Source organism: Neophocaena asiaeorientalis, unplaced genomic scaffold (genome assembly GCF_003031525.2).
Source record: "Neophocaena asiaeorientalis asiaeorientalis breed wild unplaced genomic scaffold, Neophocaena_asiaeorientalis_V1.1 scaffold325, whole genome shotgun sequence".
NCBI classification, from domain to species: domain Eukaryota; kingdom Metazoa; phylum Chordata; class Mammalia; order Artiodactyla; family Phocoenidae; genus Neophocaena; species Neophocaena asiaeorientalis.
In genome coordinates, this window is record NW_020172742.1 from 1902849 (window position 1) to 1922842 (window position 19994).

The following is a 19994-nucleotide window of genomic DNA, read 5'->3' on the forward strand; positions in this document are numbered from 1 at the left end:
GGTTTTTCAAATAATATACATACGTAAGCTTGCATGTCTATAAACATTTCTGGAAGAATACAGAAGCAACTTAATGATGGGAACCTCTGAAACACTGCCTGGGGTAGAGGAGGAAAGGAGGGAGACACTTTTTATTCTCTGCCCTCCTGTACTGTTGGAAAGTGTTTAACATTTGCATATATTACTTTTATGATAAAAATGATAATATTATGTCCAGTCCTTTGCCACCTATGTCTGGCCATGAAATCCTCTTATACTTTTAAAATATAATTAAGCAACTAAAGGAAAGTTAAAAGGAAAAACAATACTTGAGTTTGGGGAATGAACCCAGGATGAGACTAAAAAAGTGATGAAGTTAAGAGAAAATATACAATATACGTGGGTGCTTGTTTCCTTTAAAGCTTGTGGTGTAAATGTGTCTTTATGTAAAGCTTTTTAATTATGCATTTTATGCTTAGCTATTTTAATAGAGTTTCATTATGACACCATGACACTATCCTCAAGGGACATACACTGAGCCGATCACTCCTAAAGGGAGGGCTTTGTTTATGCTCAGCTGTCCCCTCCATGCCTGATGCACCCCGGCTGCTACCCATTACTAGGGGGTCAGATTGGATGTCCCCCAGGGCTTTCTGTCCCTGAGCAGACTCCAAAGAGGCTTGATATGGACTGAACTGTGTCCCCATAAAAGTCATATTTTGAAGCCGTAACCTCCAATGTGAGAGTATTTGTGGAAGGGGTCTTGGGGAGGTAATTAGGGTTAGATGAAGTCATGAGAGTGAGGCCCCATGATGGGATTAGTGCTCTTATAAGAAGAGATACCAGAGAGCTTGCTCTCTCCCTGCACCTGCCACCTGACGACGCAGCAAGAAGGTGGCCGTCTGCAAGCCAAGAAGAGGACTCTCACCAGAACCAGACCATGCTGGTCTGGAATTCTAGGTCTTGGAATTCTAGTTTCCTGAACTATGGGAAAATAAATGTAAGCCACCCAGTCTATGGTATTTTGTTATGGCAGCTACATGCAACAACTTGGATGCCTCTTAGAGTCATAACATTGGGGAAAAATGTGACTTCATTTATATAACATTCACACTGATAACCCTGGTTACTTCTAAGGAGGGGATTGAGGAGCCAAGGATAGGACAGGACGGAGACCTTGTACTGCTAACCTGCTACACCTTTTGAATTCAGGACCACGTGAATAAGTGACCTACTGAAACCTTAAGGTAGGTGGGAGTTGGTCACTAATAAGTGACTATTGCCAGAGATTTTTTCACTCACTTGGAATGATATAATTAAAGCAACAAAGAATTGCAATGCGCAAGCCAAATGGAGCTCACAGAAATAACTAATCACAAAAAAAACGTAAAACTGAAAATCTCTAGACCCCTTTTGACTGAGCTTGCCAATTTCTAGGAATTTATTCTAAGAAAATGCTCAAGGATCTGCTCTAAGATTTAGCTATGAGGATGTCTATCACATCTTTATTTGCAAGAAAGAGAAGAAGGAAGAGAGCAGGAAAAGAAGGGAGGAAGAGAGGGAGAAATAATAAAAGAAGGAAGGAAAGAAAGAAGCAACTAATTATCCAAACAACACAGGAATATTCTTTCATACCATGGAATACTACTCCCCTATTAAACTATACTGAGGAAGATTTAATGATACAGAAAATACTTATGATATGTTAGGTTTCAAAAGGATGTGAAAAATAATGTACAATATAATTTCATTTTGGGAAGAAATACTTACATAGTTATAGCAAATAGTTATATAAAATTTACCACATCAGGAACTATGCTAAGTATCTTACACACATTACTTCATTTAATCCCTACAACACTCTGTGGAGTAGGTACTATTATTATCTTCTTTTTACAGTTGAGGACACAGAGGCACAGAGAGGTCATCCAAGTTATCCAAGGTCACACAGCTGGTAAGTTACAGAACCAGGATCTGAACCCAGACAGTCTGGCTCCAGAGCCTGCTCATAACCAGTACTCTATACTGTTACGACTTCAGACGAACAGTTAAGTTGACTGTTTCTGGGAAAGTGAGATTATGTGTGTAATCTTGGTCATCTATATTCTGCAATCTTTGTACAAAGAACAATGATAATTTTACAAAGCTGTAAAAAGTCCTAGAAAAGGTGAGATATACAGAGAAGCAGTATAGCACAGAATGCACGGATGGCTGCTCGTATCCTGTATCTTCTATGAGTCCCTTCCTCACATTTAGGAAGGTTTTTCTAGAAAGAACCAGGCTGACTTGGGGGCTGAGAGAAGCCCGGAGAAGGACCTGTGTCGGCACCACGACCACAGCTTTCCAAGGGAGCGCCTCCCCAGGCCTGGTGCACTAGGGGGCTGTAGGGAGACACCCCACACACACACACCCTAAGAAGGAGGTTGTCCTCATGTCCCTCACACCAGCTCTGTCCTGCCCCCAAGGGCAGGGGCTTATCGTACAAGGGAGACCAGACCTCTCCTAACAGTCAACCCCACCCGCTGGATTTGAAGATCCAGGCCCAATTTTAGTGCCTCCATCAGCTGGGGAGCTCGGAGGGGACGGGACTTTCGTTCCTGGGCTCCCTACACCCCATCCAGCACCCAGATTATGGGGACACCCTGACTCCTCCATTTCCCTCACCCCCAGCCCAGTCCACTTGCAAGGCCGACTGTCTTGACCTCCAAAAAATATCTCGGACTGACCTCTTTTCTCCATCTCCACTGCCACTATCTGTCCAAGCTGCCATGATCTCCCTCCTGGAAGACCGCAGTGGCCTCCTAACTAGTTTCTCTGCTCCCATCCTTGCCCCATCATCTGTTCTCCACTCAGCATCCAGAGTGAGCCGTCAAAAGCAGATGGTGACACTCCCCTGCTCAATACCCTTCAAAAGCTTCCCACTACGCTCAGGATAAACCCTGACGCCTGGTCCTGGCCTGTGTGACCCACAGGCTCACCCCACTTTCCCCCACGCCATTCGGCCTCTCGATCCGTACACTCCAGCCACCCTGGGCCTCCCTTCTAACCCTAACCCTGTCAACATTTCTAGTTCAGCCCCCCTGGAGGGCTTGGCACTGACTGTTCCCTCTCCCTGGGACACTTCCTCCAAGCCATTCAGTCCCCGGCTCGTGGTTCCTGATCTTGAGGAGACTACTGTTGAGTAGGGGGACTGTTAAGAACACAAGTAGGGGCTTCCCCGGTGGCGCGGTGGTTGAGAGTCCACCTGCCGATGCAGGGGACGCGGGTTCGTGCCCCGGTCCGGGAAGATCCCACATGCCGCGGAGCGGCTGGGCCCGTGAGCCATGGCTGCTGAGCCTGCGCGTCCGGAGCCTGTGCTCCGCAACGGGAGAGGCCACGGCAGTGAGAGGCCCGCGTACCGAAAAAAAAAAAAGAAAAAAAAAGAACACAAGTAATTGTATCTGTTGTCACAGATGCTGTTATGGAGAGATGGGACGCCCATCACTTTGTGTGGTAATTATTTGGGAACAGTATTTACTCCACCAGCCCTGGGCCCAGCCTGCATGGAGCCCACACACAGCCTCTTGACAACCTTTGAATCCGCTGCATCCCCCGCTACCCTGGCTCGGCTCTGCCACACTCATCTCAAGGGCTCGGTCAGAAAGCTCCCGCCGCTCTCCCCGCATCCTGCCTCACTCCTCCAGTCTGGCCCAGGCCCATCCAGGTGGCTCCGTCCCTTCCGCGTCCCTCTGACTCCTCCAGGCAGCCGTCCTTTCTCAAGGCTGTCCTTCTCAGTTTCTCTGTTGCTAATCTGAGCAGCTGCTCTGGCGCCTCTCTCCAAGCCGCCTTTTCTGGCTCCTCCTCGACCTGCATCTTGGTGTTTCGAGGCTGTCTCCTCTTTTCCCTCTACACACTCTCCCCAGGCAATTTCACCCACACTCAGACTGACATCTAACATCTCCAGCTGAGACCTCTTTCCTCGGTTCGAGGCCGGATACCCAACAGCTGGTCAGAACCCTCCTCCTGTGGGTCTCATAGGGACCGCAAATTCAGCATTTCCCAGACTGAGCGGATCTCCCTGCTGTGTCCTTTGGGAATGTCATTCCAAGACCAAATCATTCAACGAGAGGACCCTGCGTCACCTGCAAGGCCTGCCTGTCCTCACCCCGCCCCCCCACACACACCTACTGGGCTCCTAAATAGGTCTCCAGTTTTCTCCTCCTCCCGTCCCCCGGCCTCAGCCCCTCTCACCTGGACCACTGCCACTGCTTTCCCCACAGGCTCCTGGTCTCCCATCAGGCCTCCATCAGTCCCTTCCCTGCAGCAACTGCCCAAGTCACCTTTCTTTTCTTTTTTTTTAAATTTATTTATTTTTGGCTGCACTGGGTATTCGTTGCTGCTCGCAGGCTTTCTCTAGTTGCCGTGAGCGGGGGCTACTCTTCGATGCGGTGCGCGGGCTTCTCATTGTGGTGGCGTCTCTTGTTGCAGAGCACGGGCTCTAGGCATGCGGGCTTCAGCAGTTGTGGTGTGTGGGCTCAGCAGTTGCGGCTCGCGGGCTCTAGAGCACAGGCTCAGTAGTTGTGGCGCATGGGCTTAGCTGCTCCGTGGCATGTGGGATCATCCCGGACCAGGGCTCGAATCCGTGTCCCCTGCATTGGCAGGCAGATTCTTAACCACTGCGCCACCAGGGAAGTCCCCAAGTTATCCTTCTAAACCCACACCTGGCCCTGGTCATTCCCATGCCTACAAGTAATTGCCCATAACCTAAGAATAAGACCCCAAACTTCAAGGCCCAACTTTCAGAGCTCCCCTGCTTTTCCAGGTGTATTTCCCAGTTCTCCCCAGTTTTCAACCTTTCCTCCCTGGTTGTAGCACAGACCATGGAATGTTGGAACCAAAGGGTTATGATGAAAGTCACACGACAGCTAATAACAACTGCTATTTGGCAAACTGGGTTTCCTTTGTGCCAGGGTGTGTGCACACATTCTCAATCAACCCTTTAACAGCCCCGTGAGCTAGTTACTATTATGGTCCCCATTTTACAGGGGAGGAAACGTAGAGTCAGAAATTGTATGACCTTCCAAAGGACTCAGGATTCAAATTCAGGTTGGCTGACTGCTGAGCATGCTGCCTCCGAAGGAGTGGGTGGTGGAGCTAGGACTTAAATCAGAGCTTATCATTCAGGGACTTCCCTGGCGGTCCAGTGGTTAAGACTCCACGCTCCCAATGCAGGGAGCACAGGTTCGATCCCTAGTCAGGGAACTAAGATCCCATAGGCCGCACTGCACGGCCAAAAAAAAAAAAAAAAAAGGAAAAGAGCTCATCATTCATTCATTCAATAGACACTTATTAAGCACCTACTATGTGCCAGCCCAGACTCCTGATCCAGGGCTCTCCTTATGCCATTAAACGGCTCTGGGATAAACGGTTGATAATGATGAATAACGTGAAATGGAATGAAAAGAATAAGACAAAAATAAGAGGCTGTCAGAATAAGAACAGTTCAGCCCTCATCCTCTCGACACCTCCAGCCCATCCTCTCTACCAACAACCAGATCTATGACTCCCCCCCGCTCAAAACACTCCAAGGCCGTTCTAGGTATTATACTACACTCAGGAGCCATATAGGAGGGAACTGATGATTTGCTTATGTCGAGAAAAAACAAATTTCACCATGAGGAAAACATCCATAGACAAAGTCAAAAGATAAACTGGGAGACAATATTTGTAACGTATCACAAAGAGCTAACTTTTTTAATTTATAAAGAGTTCTTACAAATCAGAGGAAAAATACCATTAGCCTGGTAGAAAAATATTTCTGAACCGACAGTTTACAGAAAACATACAGGGACACCTCGGAGATACTGCGGGTGCAGTTCCAGACCTCCACAATAAAGCAGATATCACAATAAAGGAGTCACACAAATTTCTTTTTGGCTTCCCAGTGCATATAAAAGTTATGTTTACACTATACTATAGCCTATTAAGTGTGCAACAGCATTATGTCTAAAAAAATGTACAAACTTAAAATACTTTATAGCTAAAAAAAGCCAAAACAATTACAAAGATCACTGATCACAGATCACCCATAACAAATATAACAATGAAAAAGTATGAAATATTGTGAGAATTACCAAAATGTGACGCAGAGACACAAAGTGTACCAAATGCTGTTTGGAAAAATGGCACCGACAGACTTGCTCAACACAGGGTTGCCTCAAACCTTCAATTTGTTTAAAACAAACAAAAAAAGGCAATGTCTGTGAGGTGTACTAAAGTGAATTGCGATAAAATAAGGTCGGCCTGTATATATAAAAGATGCTCGACCTCATTCATAAAAGAAAGACAAATTACTATCATAAGAGAGTACTTTTTCCCATCAGTTTGGCAAAAATAAAATATTTGACAACACAGTTGGCAAGAATGCGGGGAAACAGGTACCCTCGTACATTGTTGCTGGAAATGTAACTCTGCATAACTTCCACGGAGGGGACCTGACTGGATCTGTCAAAATTGTAAACATAAAGACCATTTAATCCAGCAATTCCACTCTAGGCCTTTATGTTATCCTTATACTAACATATGTATCAAATTATATACATCATCCACTGAAACACTGGGATAGCAAAATATTGTAAATAACTTAAATATTGATGACATAAAAGATGACACATCCACACAGAAGTATATTATGCAGCTCTTAAGAAAAAAGCAGCTCTCTGTACACTGATCTGGAACAATCTCCAAGATGTGTTGTTGAATTTAAAAAGCAAGACAAACCAAGTGTTTAGTGTGCTACCATTTGTGGTGGTTTATAAATATGTCCACAACTTTCTAAATATACTTCCTTTCGAGAGGAGGAGCTGAATTCTCCTCCCCTTGAATGTGGGCTGGATTTAGTAACTCACTTCTAACAATAGAGTGTGGCAGAAGTGGTCTGTGATATCTGAGATTAGAACATAAAAGGCATTTGCTACGACAAAGGAGGCAAGAATGTACAATGGAGAAAAGACAGTCTCTTCAGCAAGGGGTGCTGGGAAAACTGGACCACTGCATGTAAGTTAGCGACAGTAGAACACTCCCTCACAGCATACACAAAAATAAACTCAAAATGGCTTAAAGACCTATATATAAGACACGACACCATAAAATCTTAGAAGAGAACATAGGCAAAAGGTTCTCTGACATAAATCATAGCAATATTTTCTTAGATCAGTCTCCCAAGGCAAAAGAAACCATCAACAGAATGAAAAGACAACCTACAGAATGGGAGAAAATATTTGCAAATCATGTAACTGACAAGGGGTTAATATCCAAAATATATAAACAGCTCATACAACTCAATAGCAAAGGAACCAAATAATCCAATTTTAAAATGGGTGGAACACCTAAATAGACATTTCTCTGAAAAAAGACATACAGATGGCCAACAGGCACGTGAAAAGACGCTCAACATCACTAATTATTAGAGAAATGCAAATCAAAACTACAATGAGGTACCACCTCACACTGGTCAGAACGGCCATCATTAAAAAGTCCACAAATAACAAATGCTGGAGAGGGTGTGGAGAAAAGGGAACCTGCCTACACTGTTGGTGGGAATGTAAATTGTTGCAGCCACTATGGAGAACAGTACAGAGATTCCTTAAAACAGAAAAAATAGAGGGCTTCCCTGGTGGCACAGTGGTTGAGAGTCTGCCTGCCAATGCAGGGGACACGGGTTCGTGCCCCGGTCCGGGAAGATCCCACATGCCGCTGAGCGGCTGGGTCTGTGAGCCATGGCCGCTGAGCTTGCGCGTCCGGAGCCTGTGCTCCGCAATGGGAGAGGCCGCGACACTGAGAGGCCCGCGTACCGAAAAAAAAAAAAGAAAAAAAATAGAGCCACCATATGATCCAGCAATTCCACTCCTGGGCATATATCCAGAAAAGATGAAAAAGATGTGGTATATATATATACAATGGAATATTACTCAGCCATAAAAAAGAATGAAATATTGCCATTTGCAGCAACATGGATGGACCTAGAGAATATAATACAAAGTGAAGGAAGTCAAACAGAGAAAGACAAATATTATATGATAACACTTACATGTGGAATCTAAAAATAATACAAATGAATCTATATACAAACCAGAAACAGACTCACAACTAGAAAACAAATTTATGGTTACCAAAGGGGAAAGGGAGGGGGGGAGAGGGATAAATTAGGAGTATGGGATTAACAGATAGAAACTACTACAATACATAAAATAGATAAGCAACAAGGATTTACTGTATAACACAGGAAACTATATTCAATATCTTGTAATAACCTATAATGGAAAATAATCTGAGAAATGTATGTATATAACTCAATCATTTTGTTGTACATGTGAAACTAACACAATATTGTAAATCAACTATACTTCAATTAAAAAAAAAAAAAAAAGGCAGTGGGATGGCCAAAATAATCATGAAAAAGAACAAAGTTGGAGGACTCACACTTCCTGATTTGAAAACTCACTACAAAGCAACAGTAATCAAGACAGACTGTTACTGGCATAAGGATAGACATACAGATCAATGGAACAGAAGTGAGAGTCCAGAAATTCACCCATGGTCGATTGATTTTTGGCAAGGGTGCCAAGACCATTCAGTTGAGAAAGAACACTGTTTTCAATAAACGGTGCGGGGACAACTGGAGAGCCACAGTCAAAAGAATGAAGTTGAACTCTTACTTTACACCATATACAAAAATTAACTCAAATGGATGAGAGCCCTAAGTGTAAAAACTAAAACTATAAAACGCTTAGAAGAAAACAGAGGTAAATTTTTGTAACCTTGGGTTTGGCAATGGATTCTTAGAAATGACATCAAAAGCACAAGCAACAACAACAAAAAGATAAACTGGACTTTGTGTAAATTTAAAACTTTTGTGCTTCAAAGAACACCATCAAGAAAGTGAAAAGACAGCCATAGAACGGAAGAAAATATTTGCAAATCATATATCTGATAAGGGACTTATAACAAGTGTATAAAGAACTCTTACAACTCAATAGTAAAAAGAAAAATAATCCAATTTTTAAATGGGCAAAGGGGAAGGGAATGAGGGGAGGAAAGAAATAGGCGAGACAGATTAAAAGGTACAAACTTCCAGTTGCAAAATAAATGAGTCATGGCTATGAAGTGTACAGCGTGGGGAGTACAGTCAATAAATATATGTTTATATGGTAACATACAGTGACTAGACTCATCATGGTGATCATTTTGAAATATACAGAACTATCAAATCACTGTGTTGTATGATAGGAACTAACAGTGTTGTAGGTCAATTATACTTCAAAAAAAAAAAACATAGAAAAAGAGAACAGACTTGTGGTTACCAGAGGTGGGGGTAGGGGGAGAGACAACTGGATGAAGGCAGTCAAAAGGTACAAACTTCCAGTTATGAGGTAAACAAGTGCTAGGGAGGTCATGTACAGCATCAAAAATATAATTACCGCCTCCGTATGTTATCTATGAAAGCTGTTAAGAGAGTAAATCCTCAGAGTTCTCATCACACACAAAAATTTTCTATTTCTTTAATTTTATATCTATATAAGATGATGGATGTTCACTAAGCCAAATTATGCTGTACACCTGAAACTTATGCAGTGCTGTATGTCAACTGTATCTCAATAAAACCGGAAGAAAAAAATGGGCAAAGGATCTGAATAGGTGTTTCTCCAAAGAAGGTATATAAATGGCCAACAAGCGCACGAAAAGATACCTAACACCACTAATCGTTAGGGAAATGGAAATCAAAACCACGAGTTACCAGTTCACACCCAGGAGGACGGCTGTAATCCAAAAGTCAGATAATAACGTACGTGTTGATGAGGATATGACTAAGCACCTTCACACACTGCTGGTGGGGAAGTAAAATGGTACTGCCCCTCTGGAGTACAATCTGGCAGTTCTTCAAAACGTCAGAGTTGCCACCTGAGCCAGCAATTAGACGCTCGGGAATATATCCAAGGGAAATGAAAACGTGTGTCCACACAAAAACCTGTACACAAGTGTTCATAGCAACATTACTCATAATAGCCAAAAGGTGGAGACAATCCAAGTGGCCATCAGCTGATGAACGGATAAACAAAATGCAGTATATCCATACAATGGAATATTATTCAGCTGTAAAAAGGAATGAAGTATTGACCCATGCTGCAACATGAATGAACCTTGAAAACGTTATGCTAAGTGAAAGATGCCAATCACAAAGACCACATATTATATGATTCCATTTATACAAAATGTCCAGAACAGGCTTAAAAGACAGAAAGTAGGTTAGTGGCTGCTTAGAGGACAGAGAAGATGGGCATGGTAGGCTTAAGGGGAGACAGCTAAAGGATAGATATAAGGCGTCTTGAGGTTATGTAAATATCTTAAAATTGATTGTGGTAATGGTTACACAACTCTGTAAATATACTAAAAACTACTGAATTGTACACTTTATATGTGTGAATTGTGTGGCACGTGATTTAAATCTCAATAAAGCTATTACCAAAGAAGGGGGGGTGGGCATCATACCTTCTTATTTCTCTCTCTCAGAGCACTCATTCTGAGGTCTCCTCCAGCCGACCCCAGCTAAGGTCTTGGGTGCAACTTCATGAGACACCTCAAGCCAGAACTACCCATCTAAGCACTCCCAAATTCCTGTGACTCACAGAAACAGAGATAATAAATGCTTGTTGCTTTCAGCCACTAAGTTTTGGGGTAATCTGCTATGCGTAATAGATAACTAATATACCATATTTATTTTTTTTAAATATCGTTTGAATTTGCTTGTATATTTATGGGATTTCTTGGAAAGGATACTCAAGAAATGGTAAAAGTGGTTGCCCCTGGGAGGAGACTTCTGGGAGGATCACTGAGAAATGAGAGCAGGGAGGAGGCTTACATCTGATTAAACACCGTTTTATCTTTTGAATTTTGTTTCCCGTGCATGTATTAACTTTTCCGAAAAGTAAGTGAAAGTCTGGAAACATTTTTAAAGATTAAAAAAAAAAAAGTCAACAAGTATCTGCTGCTTATAGATAAAGTCTAAACTCCTGACCGTGGCTTAGAAGGCAACCGCAATCCAGCCCCTCTCCACCTTCCCAGTCTCAGCTCTCACCTCCCCTTGTGCTAATTGTCTGTGGTGCCCAAAACACACCAGGCTATTTCCCTCCTCCACACCTTCAATCATACTGTCTCTTCTGCCTGGCTCCCCTTCTCATCCTTTAAGACTCAGCTCAAATGCTGTTACTTTTTGGAAGACTTCTCTGGCTGTCCTTAATGTGTCAGAAGTGTGTGCCCCCAAGATACCCTTGCATGATTCAATCATTTCATATGTCATCCCATAGTGTGATGATCCAATTTCTTTCCTGCCTCTCCCATTAGACTATGAGCTTCCGGGGAGCGAGGACTCTTACTCAGGATTCCCTGAGCCTAGCATAGCCTGACACACAGAGGAGGCTGTCAGTAAAGGACTGATGTGAGAAAGAAAGGAAGGGAAAAGGGAGAGAAGGAGCAAAGCAAAAAAATGCAAGGAGGGAGGGAGGGAAGGAAGGTGGAAGGCAGGAAAGAAGGAAGGAAGGGGGGAATTGGGGGAGCAAGGAAATGAGGGAGGGAAGAGTGGGAGGAAAAAAAAAAAAAGAGTGGGAGGAAAGAAATTCCCCCAATGTGCTCAGCAGTCTCATCGCATTCAACAGAGACTCACTGGGTGAATAAAATCCCAAACCAAATCTGAAACATAAGCCAAGGAAGTGGGGAGGGATGTGGATGCATATTCTAGGCTGTAGTGACACTGCTGCTCCTGCCTCAGAGACCCCTGATGATTTAGGACACACATCCGGGAGGCTGGAAGATGCTCACCTCTGGCGCACCAACCAGCCCCTGCTGCCACCTCCACCATCAGTCTCCCCAGCGCCCACTATATCTCACACGTGCTGTTTGCCACCGTGATTCTAGCACTGGGCAGTGCCTGACACATAGTAGGCTCTCGACACTGAATAAATGTGGTCAGAATCGCCCCCCTTCTGTGGATAGAGGAGTCTCACTTTGTGAGCATGGCCTTGTCTCTTCTCTCTGGGACTCAGTTTTGTGATCTGTACAACAAGGGAGTTGAGCCAGCTGATTGGTAAGACCCTTCCCAGCTGACAGTCTATGACTTCTTAAGGCCTTTGATCATCTCAGCAAGTCCAAAGTCTTTCACCTGAGTAGCAAGGACCCCTCACAAGCTGCTCTTCACTCAGACTATGTCACAAGAATAACAGTGACCATTTACTGATTGCTCACACTGTATACCAGGAACCACACTCAGCATTTCAGCCCCATGGTTTCATTTCTTTCTTTCCATCACCTCTGAAGTAGGTACAATAATCACCTCCATTTTACAGATAAGGGAACTGAGGCTTAGAGAGGAAACCCACTTATCCAAGGGACACAGCTGGGAAGTGGCAAAGTGGGAATTCTAAGTCCTCCGCCACTTCCCCACACTGCCCCCTCGGACCCTCGACCAGGCTTCCAGTCTGAGTCTCTACTCCAGCCAGCAACCTCCCCTTGGCTAACCTCACTCAGCCCACAGGTAAACACTGAGAACATACACCTGCCAGTTGTAACTTGTAATCTGTGTATTCACGTCCTGTGTTTCAGTTCAGGGCTAAAAACAGGTTCTAGATCCATTTAGACTCATGTGAAGCTTCAGCTCCTTCTTTCACTAGATGTGTGACCTTTGGACAAGTCATTTTAACAGATGGACAGTAAATGACATAACGAATGTGAAAGTGTCTAGCACCCGAAAATGGGAAAGACCAGGTAAAGAGTAGCAGAGATATCCTGAGAAGCCTTGAAAAACTGACCCCTGGGACTTCCCTGGTGGCGCAGTGGTTAAGAATCCTCCTGCCAATGCAGGGGACACGGGTCTGAGCCCTGGTCCGGGAGGATCCCACATGCCGCGGAGCAACTAAGCCCGTGCACCACAACTACTGAGCCCGCATGCCACAACTACTGACGCATACACGCCTAGAGCCCATGCTCCTCAACAAGAGAAGCCACCGCAATGAGAAGCCCGGGCACCGCAACGAAGAGTAGCCCCTGCTCGCCACAACTAGCAGAAGCCCACACACAACAACAAAGACCAAACACAGCCAAAAATTAATTGATTAATTTTTTAAAAAAAGAAAAGCTGACCCCTAACTCCACAAAGAGCCACCTGAGTCTCCCAGAGAAGACCAAACACAGCCAAAAATTAATTGATTAATTAATTTTTTAAAAAAAGAAAAGCTGACCCCTAACTCCACAAAGAGCCACCTGAGTCTCCCAGCCTCTCTACTTAGCATTCGACTCTTCTGGCAAATTCATCCTGTCTCTATTCCCATCCTGAATGTTCCTTTATAAATCCTTGGGCTTTCTAGTTAGACAGACTGAGTTACAATTCTGGCTCCACCACTTACCCCCTGTATGACCTTGGACAAATGACTCTTTCCTTTCAGAGGCTCAGTGTTCTCATCTATGAAATATTCATAGTGGTACCTACCCCATAGGATTTTTGTGAGGATTCAATGACAGTATGCATGTAAATGCTTAGCATATGCTCAAGCATATAGTAAAGGCTCAGAAAATGTTAACTATTTTTTTCCTGATTATTATCAAAAAATTTGGATTTACTCAGCAGGCAGTTCGAAGCTACGACCACTGTTGTTAATAAACAGTTAATAAACAGTTAATAAACAGTGTTAATAAACAGTTAATAAACAGTTAATAAACAGTGGTCGTAGCTTCGAACCGCCTGCTGATTAAATCCAAATTTTTTGACCCAGTACTCAGAGCCTTGCACACTGTAGCCCCATCATTCCTTCCTGGCCTCTTTCACTGCTGCTCCCCTACGTGGATGCCACACTCAAGCCGGATGTGGCTTTCTCTCCTCTGTGTCTCTCCGTCCATGATCTTCCTCTCCATTCAGAATGCTCTCTCGCAACTCACACCTGTCCACACCCAGCCCCACTCAAGCTTCACCTCCCAACTAAGGCGGTATCCTCCTCAATTGCCCTGGTCTTCCACAGCACCTAAAGCTGAGCACGTATTAGTGCTCAGACTGTCCAGGATGAGGCCTCTGTCTGCACTTGTCTAACCCACAGTAGCCCTCTTCCAGTGGTCACACCTGATTCCCCTCTGTGGGAATTTATCTTTCTCCCCTATCAGTTCATGTGTCCCAGGAATGGGTATGTGGCCGAGACCTTAGACAGTCATACTGATTAATTAAGAGGCAGACACTTGACCAAAGCTAGACAATCAGAATCAGCCCTGGAACTTTTGCTGGAACCATTGAATAAAAGCTCTTTTTTATTCCACAGGCATCACTAAGCTGAAGCAATGTAAATTCAGAGCTGCTGGTAGCCTTACTTATAACCGTCAAGAGAGAAGTGAATTTAAAAGTGAGCCAACACAGAGGAACCAGGAAATGGAGACTGATTTTTTTTAATATTTATTTATTTATTTGGCCGCACTGGCACTCAGGATATTCGTTGCTACATGCAAACTCTTAGTTGCAGCATGTGGGATCTAGTTCCCGACCGGGGATCAAACCCAGGCCCCCTGCATAGATAGGGTGTGCGGAGTCTTAGCCACTGGACCACCAGGGAAGTCCCAAGAGATTGATTTTTTTTTTTGGAGTATAATTGCTTTACAATGTTGTGTTAGTTTCTGCTATATAACAAAGTGAATCGGCTATATGTATACATATATCCCCATATCCCCTCCCTCTTGCCTCTCCCTCCCACCCTCCCTATCCCACCCCTCTAAGTGGTCACACAGCACCGAGCTGATCTCCCTGTGCGCTGCAGCTGCTTCCCACTAGCTATCTATTTTACATTTGGTAGTGTATATATGTCGACACTACTGAGAGACTGATTTTTAATGACGTTATTTGAGCATCTGGATCCATCCGTGCCTGAAGCCAGTGCTCTTGACTTTTAATGTATGTGAGCCAAAAACACTACCCTCTTTACCTTATTTTATTTTACTTTTTTTTTTTTTTTTCCCGGTACGCGGGCCTCTCACTGCTGTGGCCTCTCCCGTTGCGGAGCACAGGCTCCGGACACGCAGGCTCTGCGGCCATGGCTCATGGGCCCAGCCGCTCTGCAGCATGTGGGATCTTCCCAGACCAGGGCATGAACCCGTGTCCCCTGCATCGGCAGGCAGACTCTCAACCACTGCACCACCAGGGAAGCCCTTTATCTTATTTTAATTTACTTAAGGCAGCTTGAGTTGGGCTTCTGTCACTTTTCACTGAAAGACTGCTGACCTAGATTCACCTAGATGGTAAGCTTCCTGAGAGCAGGGATTGCCCACATGCTGCATGGCATGGCCAATAAACAGCTTGAGTAAATGTTCACTTGAACAAGAACCATACAACAGGCATTCTCTCTTTTTTTTTTTTTTCTGTCTGCACTGCATGGCATGCGGGATCTTAGTTTCCCAACCAGGGATCAAACCTGTAGCCCCTGCAGTGGACACACAGAGTCTTAACCACTGGACCGCCAGGGAAGTCCTTCTAATTCTTATCTGATACAAATAAGGCCCTCTGCTTCTCTGCAGTTTCTCTGAGGATGACTAATTTCTCACTTTCTGAGTGGAATGATCTTGGTGAAAGAGTTATTCTAGGAGCCCCACAGGCCTGAAAGAGATACTTTAAATCCACTAATCTGATTAGTCCCCCACTGTACAGATGAGAAAACTGAGATTTAAGCTAAAAAGTGGTGGCTTAACACTACATGGTGAGTCACAGGCAGAATTAACTAAGACAACCCTCCCCCACCAGCGCAATCCCATGACTTGTAGTCTAGTGCTCTGGCCTCTGCCCCTTTTTTTTTTTTTTAATTTATTTATTTATTTTTGGTTGCGTTGGGTCTTTGTTGCTGCGCTTGGGCTTTCTCTAGTTGCGGTGAGTAGGGGCTACTCTTCATTGTGGTGCGCAGGCTTCTTATTGAAGTGGCTTCTCTGGTTGCGAAGCACGGGCTCCAGGCGCGCAGGCTTCAGTAGTTGTGGCACGTGGGCTCAGTAGTTGTGGCGCACGGGTTTAGTTGCTCCACGGCATGTGGGATCTTCCCAGACCAGGGCTCAAACCCGTGTCCCCTGAATTGGCAGGCAGATCCTTAACCACTGCGCCACCAGGGAAGCCCCTGACCTCTGCCCTTTATTAAGCAAAGTAAGTCAGTCACTTAGCCAGAGCTCAGAAATCTCTAAGTAAAATACAATGAACTGCTCAACTCTGATAACTGCCCTTAGGGGTGGGGCGAAACACAAGGGAAAGAGCACTGGACCAGGAGTCATGACTAGTTTACTCTATTACTGGCTGTGTGACTTTGGGTAAGACCTTTATGTCTCTAGGCTCAGTTTCCTCTCTCTATAATGGGGGTGGAGGAAGGCAGGGTTTGAAGGAGCTGATTCCTAAGATCCCTGAAATTCTATATTTACATGGGGGTTGTTGAATAGTTCATCAAATCCCCAAGATTAAACCCACATGGATTACAGAGAATTGGATGGATTATAGCGAACTGGAAGGCCAAGAGGTCAGTAACCCATCTGCAGACTACAAATCAAGGTTCAGGATATGGGAGTTCCAGCTGAGCATATATTCTTTCCAGCTCGCCTTTTAAGAGTAGAATGGAAATCACCTTCTGGGTACTGATAAATATGGAGATACGTCCCACATCCTACAATTCTCCTTTCTCACTTTCTCCAAAATCTTAAAAGACCTCCATCTAAGTCAATTGGAGCAAGCCCACTAGAATGTCCACACTGAATAAATGCTGCCTTCTGCAAGGTAGTCCTTTTGGGAGTTTGAACAATTCTTCCAACGGGCCAGAAATTCCTCCCAGCATTTGTAACAGTCCTCTTGGGGAAGCAAACCAGCCTCGTGATTTTGCCTTCACACCTTGGCTTTCATCTCAAGTGACAGTTCTCATCTTGACCACCCATTGTGTTTTCTTCTTTTTTAATTTTTTAAATTAATTTATTTATTTGGTTGTGCTGAGTCTTAGTTGCAGCAGGCGGGCTCCTTAGTTGTGGCTGCTGCGCTCCTTAGTTGTGGCATGCGAACTCTTAGTTGCAGCACGCACGTGGGATCTAGTTCCCTGACCAGGGATTGAACCCGGCTCCCTTGCATCAGGAGCGCGAAGTCTTAATCACTGTGCCACCAGGGAACTCCCATCCATTGTGTTTTCTACACTTGGCCATTTCCAAAAATCATAGTCCTCCTTTAAAAAACGGAGGTTTGGGACTTCCCTGGTGGCGCAGTGGTTAAGAATCCGCCTGCCAATGAGGAGGACACGGGTTCGATCCCCGGTCCGGGAAGATCCCACATGCCACGGAGCAACTAAGCCTGTGCACCACAACTACTGAGCCCACGTGCCGCAACTACTGAAGCCCACGCACCTAGAGCCCGTGCTCCACGACAAGAGAAGCCACCACAATGAGAAGCCCGTGCACTGCAACGAAGAGTAGCCCCCGCTCACCGCAACTAGAGAAAGCCCGTGCGCAGCAACGAAGACCCAATGCAGCCAAAAATAAATAAATTATTTAATTAAAAAAAAAATAGAGGTTTCCCCTCAAAGATGATGTTCAAGAGTATACACACCACAATCCAAAGACAATTTCCTACAATGTTTTGAGGAGTGGAACCATCAGCAAGTGACAGAACAGCTTCTTCAGGAGGTCTCTTTTGAAGGGGCTAACACTTGTTGAATATTCTGAGGTGCTTATTTTGAAAAACCATCTCTGGTGCATGATCACATTTCCCTTCTCTTTCTCAACCCTGGAAGGCTCTAAACGTTTTCCTTCACCAGCCTTCATCAGCCTCCTCCTCCATCCCTGCCATCCCCTGGCCCAACTGTCCTCAGCCCAACGCTCTTCCCTGCCTGCAATTAGGCAAATGCCCAAGCTGCTGAATCTTCAAAATCTGTCTTCGATTGAAAGGTAGGCAGTGATGGGGGACTCTAATGGATCCTGGAAAACTGTCTCAGCAGTTCTTACTCCCAAAAGGCCCTTCTCTGGTTTTTAGGGCAAGGTGTCTGTCTTAACCAAACATTTCAGAGGGTCCCAGAGACTCATTCCCACTAGGCATGGCACCAGAACCCTTCCTGCCTTGGTGGGGGTGGGAGGCTGGAGACCTGCTCTCCAGAGGCCCATGTTGCCAGGTGTTGTCAACCACCTACACTTCAAACATTGGACAGACACTACAGACAGCCTTCTCTTTAACACCACCCTCCATCCTCTCCCAACTTTATAGTTTATAAATTACTCTTTCATGAGTTCTTGGACTCTTCTCCACTGTTTTACAGATGAGGAAACTGAGCCTCAGAGAAGTAAAGTGAAACATCCAAATTGATAACGTTAGCAAGTTAAAGGTCACTGTCAGATCTCTTGATTCCCCATCTCATTGTTTTGTTTTTAATTTTTTAGGTCACACCGTGTGGCATGAGGGATCTTAGTTCCCCTACCAGGGATCAAACCCGTGCCCCCTGCATTGGGAGCACAGAATCTTAACCATTGGACCACCAGGGAAGTCCCTCATGCTTTTTTCAATGCAACAGAAATTGCTCACACCTAGAGTAACTCCTCATTCAGACAGTTATTTCCCTTAAGAGCCAAGGGTCGCTTTCTCAGAGACCCTCAGAAACTCAGACATAATGCTCATCCATCAAGAAACGCAATCTGCCCACATCCAAGCACACAGACCTATAGACCCAGTTCTAAGGCTATGCCCTCTGACCCAAGGTGTCTCTCTCATAGAATCCCCTCCCCACTGGCTGCTTAGAGTCAGTGAAGGAGGTGTGTCTTTAGACAGAGGAGCAGAATCTGTCTCTGACTCCTCCAAGAAGGGGTCCTGGAAGAAGAAGCCCCTTCCTCAGCGTCTGTTCTAGAAGTCCCACCCCCGCCCCTCCCCTACCTGCCAAGAGCTGCATCCAGGCGCAGATCTTGTAGACCGTGGCCGTGTTGCAGAAGAAGAAAAGAGCAAAGCAGGTGATGCAGCCGAGGATCAGCACCATGGAGAGCAGCACGAAGAAGGCGGCCGCCTTGAAGGCGCCGGACGGGATAGTGCTGAAGTCGGTGAACGAGCCGCGGCAGGTGAGCTCGCGGCCCGCCAGCCCGCTGCCCACACAGTAGTGGAAGAGGCCGAAGTAACCAGGCTTGGGGGTGCTCACGCTGTCGCCCACCCAGTAGGGCTGGATGAAGACCACCACGTTGATGATGGCGAAGCAGATGGTGAAGATGGCCCATAGCACACCGATGGCCCGCGAGTTCCGCATGTAGTGCTCGTGGTAGAGCTTGGAGGCCTCCTGCGAGGGCAGCATGGTGCCCGGGGGCGGGGCCGGCGGCGGCTTGCGGGGGCCGCCGGCCCGGGACCGACAGCCGGGCTGCCGGGCGGGAGCTGGGGACGCACGCGAGAAGCGACCCTAAGCCAAGGAACCCGCGAGGGCGGGGCCTGAGGCGGAGCTGAGGGGACCTGGGGGCTGGTATGGAGGAGCTAGGAGGGGGTCATGAGAGTATCGGGAAGGTGTCAGGGTAGGGAGAGACTGGGAAAGATCTCCAATTCGGGGACATAGGAAGAGGCCATGTAAAAGTTGGGGGGCTGGGATGAGGGAGCTGGAATGAGCACAGGAGAGCTGGAGGCGGGGCGCTAGAAAGTGGTTACGGTGGCATTGGGGAGGGGGCTTGGGGGCTGGTACCGGCGAAGTAAGAGGGGACCGTGGGGAGATGGAATGGAGGCTGGAGACCGGCAGCGGAGAATTAGCAGCGGGGTTTTACAGGGAGCTCGGAAGGGAATCTGGGGGCTGGTGTTCGGGGTAAAAGGAGGTCTGGTATTGGGTGTCTAGAAAGGGGCTGTGGAGAGCGGGGTGGGCGCTTCTACGAGGGGGTAAGAAAGGGATGTAAGGGGTTAGTGCCAGGGGACTGGGAAGGTGATATGGGGGCTGGGACAGGGAGGGAGAAGAGCAGGAACCAGGATGAGGCTAGAGGGACATCGGGGGCCGGAG

General features: G+C 45.9%; 1 protein-coding gene across 1 annotated transcript in view; it reads right to left on the reverse strand.

The window, feature by feature from the left end:
* Positions 1–19994, reverse strand: part of LHFPL4 (LHFPL tetraspan subfamily member 4) — a 28161-nt gene that overhangs the window by 7931 nt on the left and 236 nt on the right. Inside the window, exon 2 of the mRNA XM_024740645.1 lies at positions 18908–19390. Coding sequence (XP_024596413.1) covers positions 18908–19390 — 483 coding nt within the window. The remainder of the gene's footprint in view (positions 1–18907; positions 19391–19994) is intronic.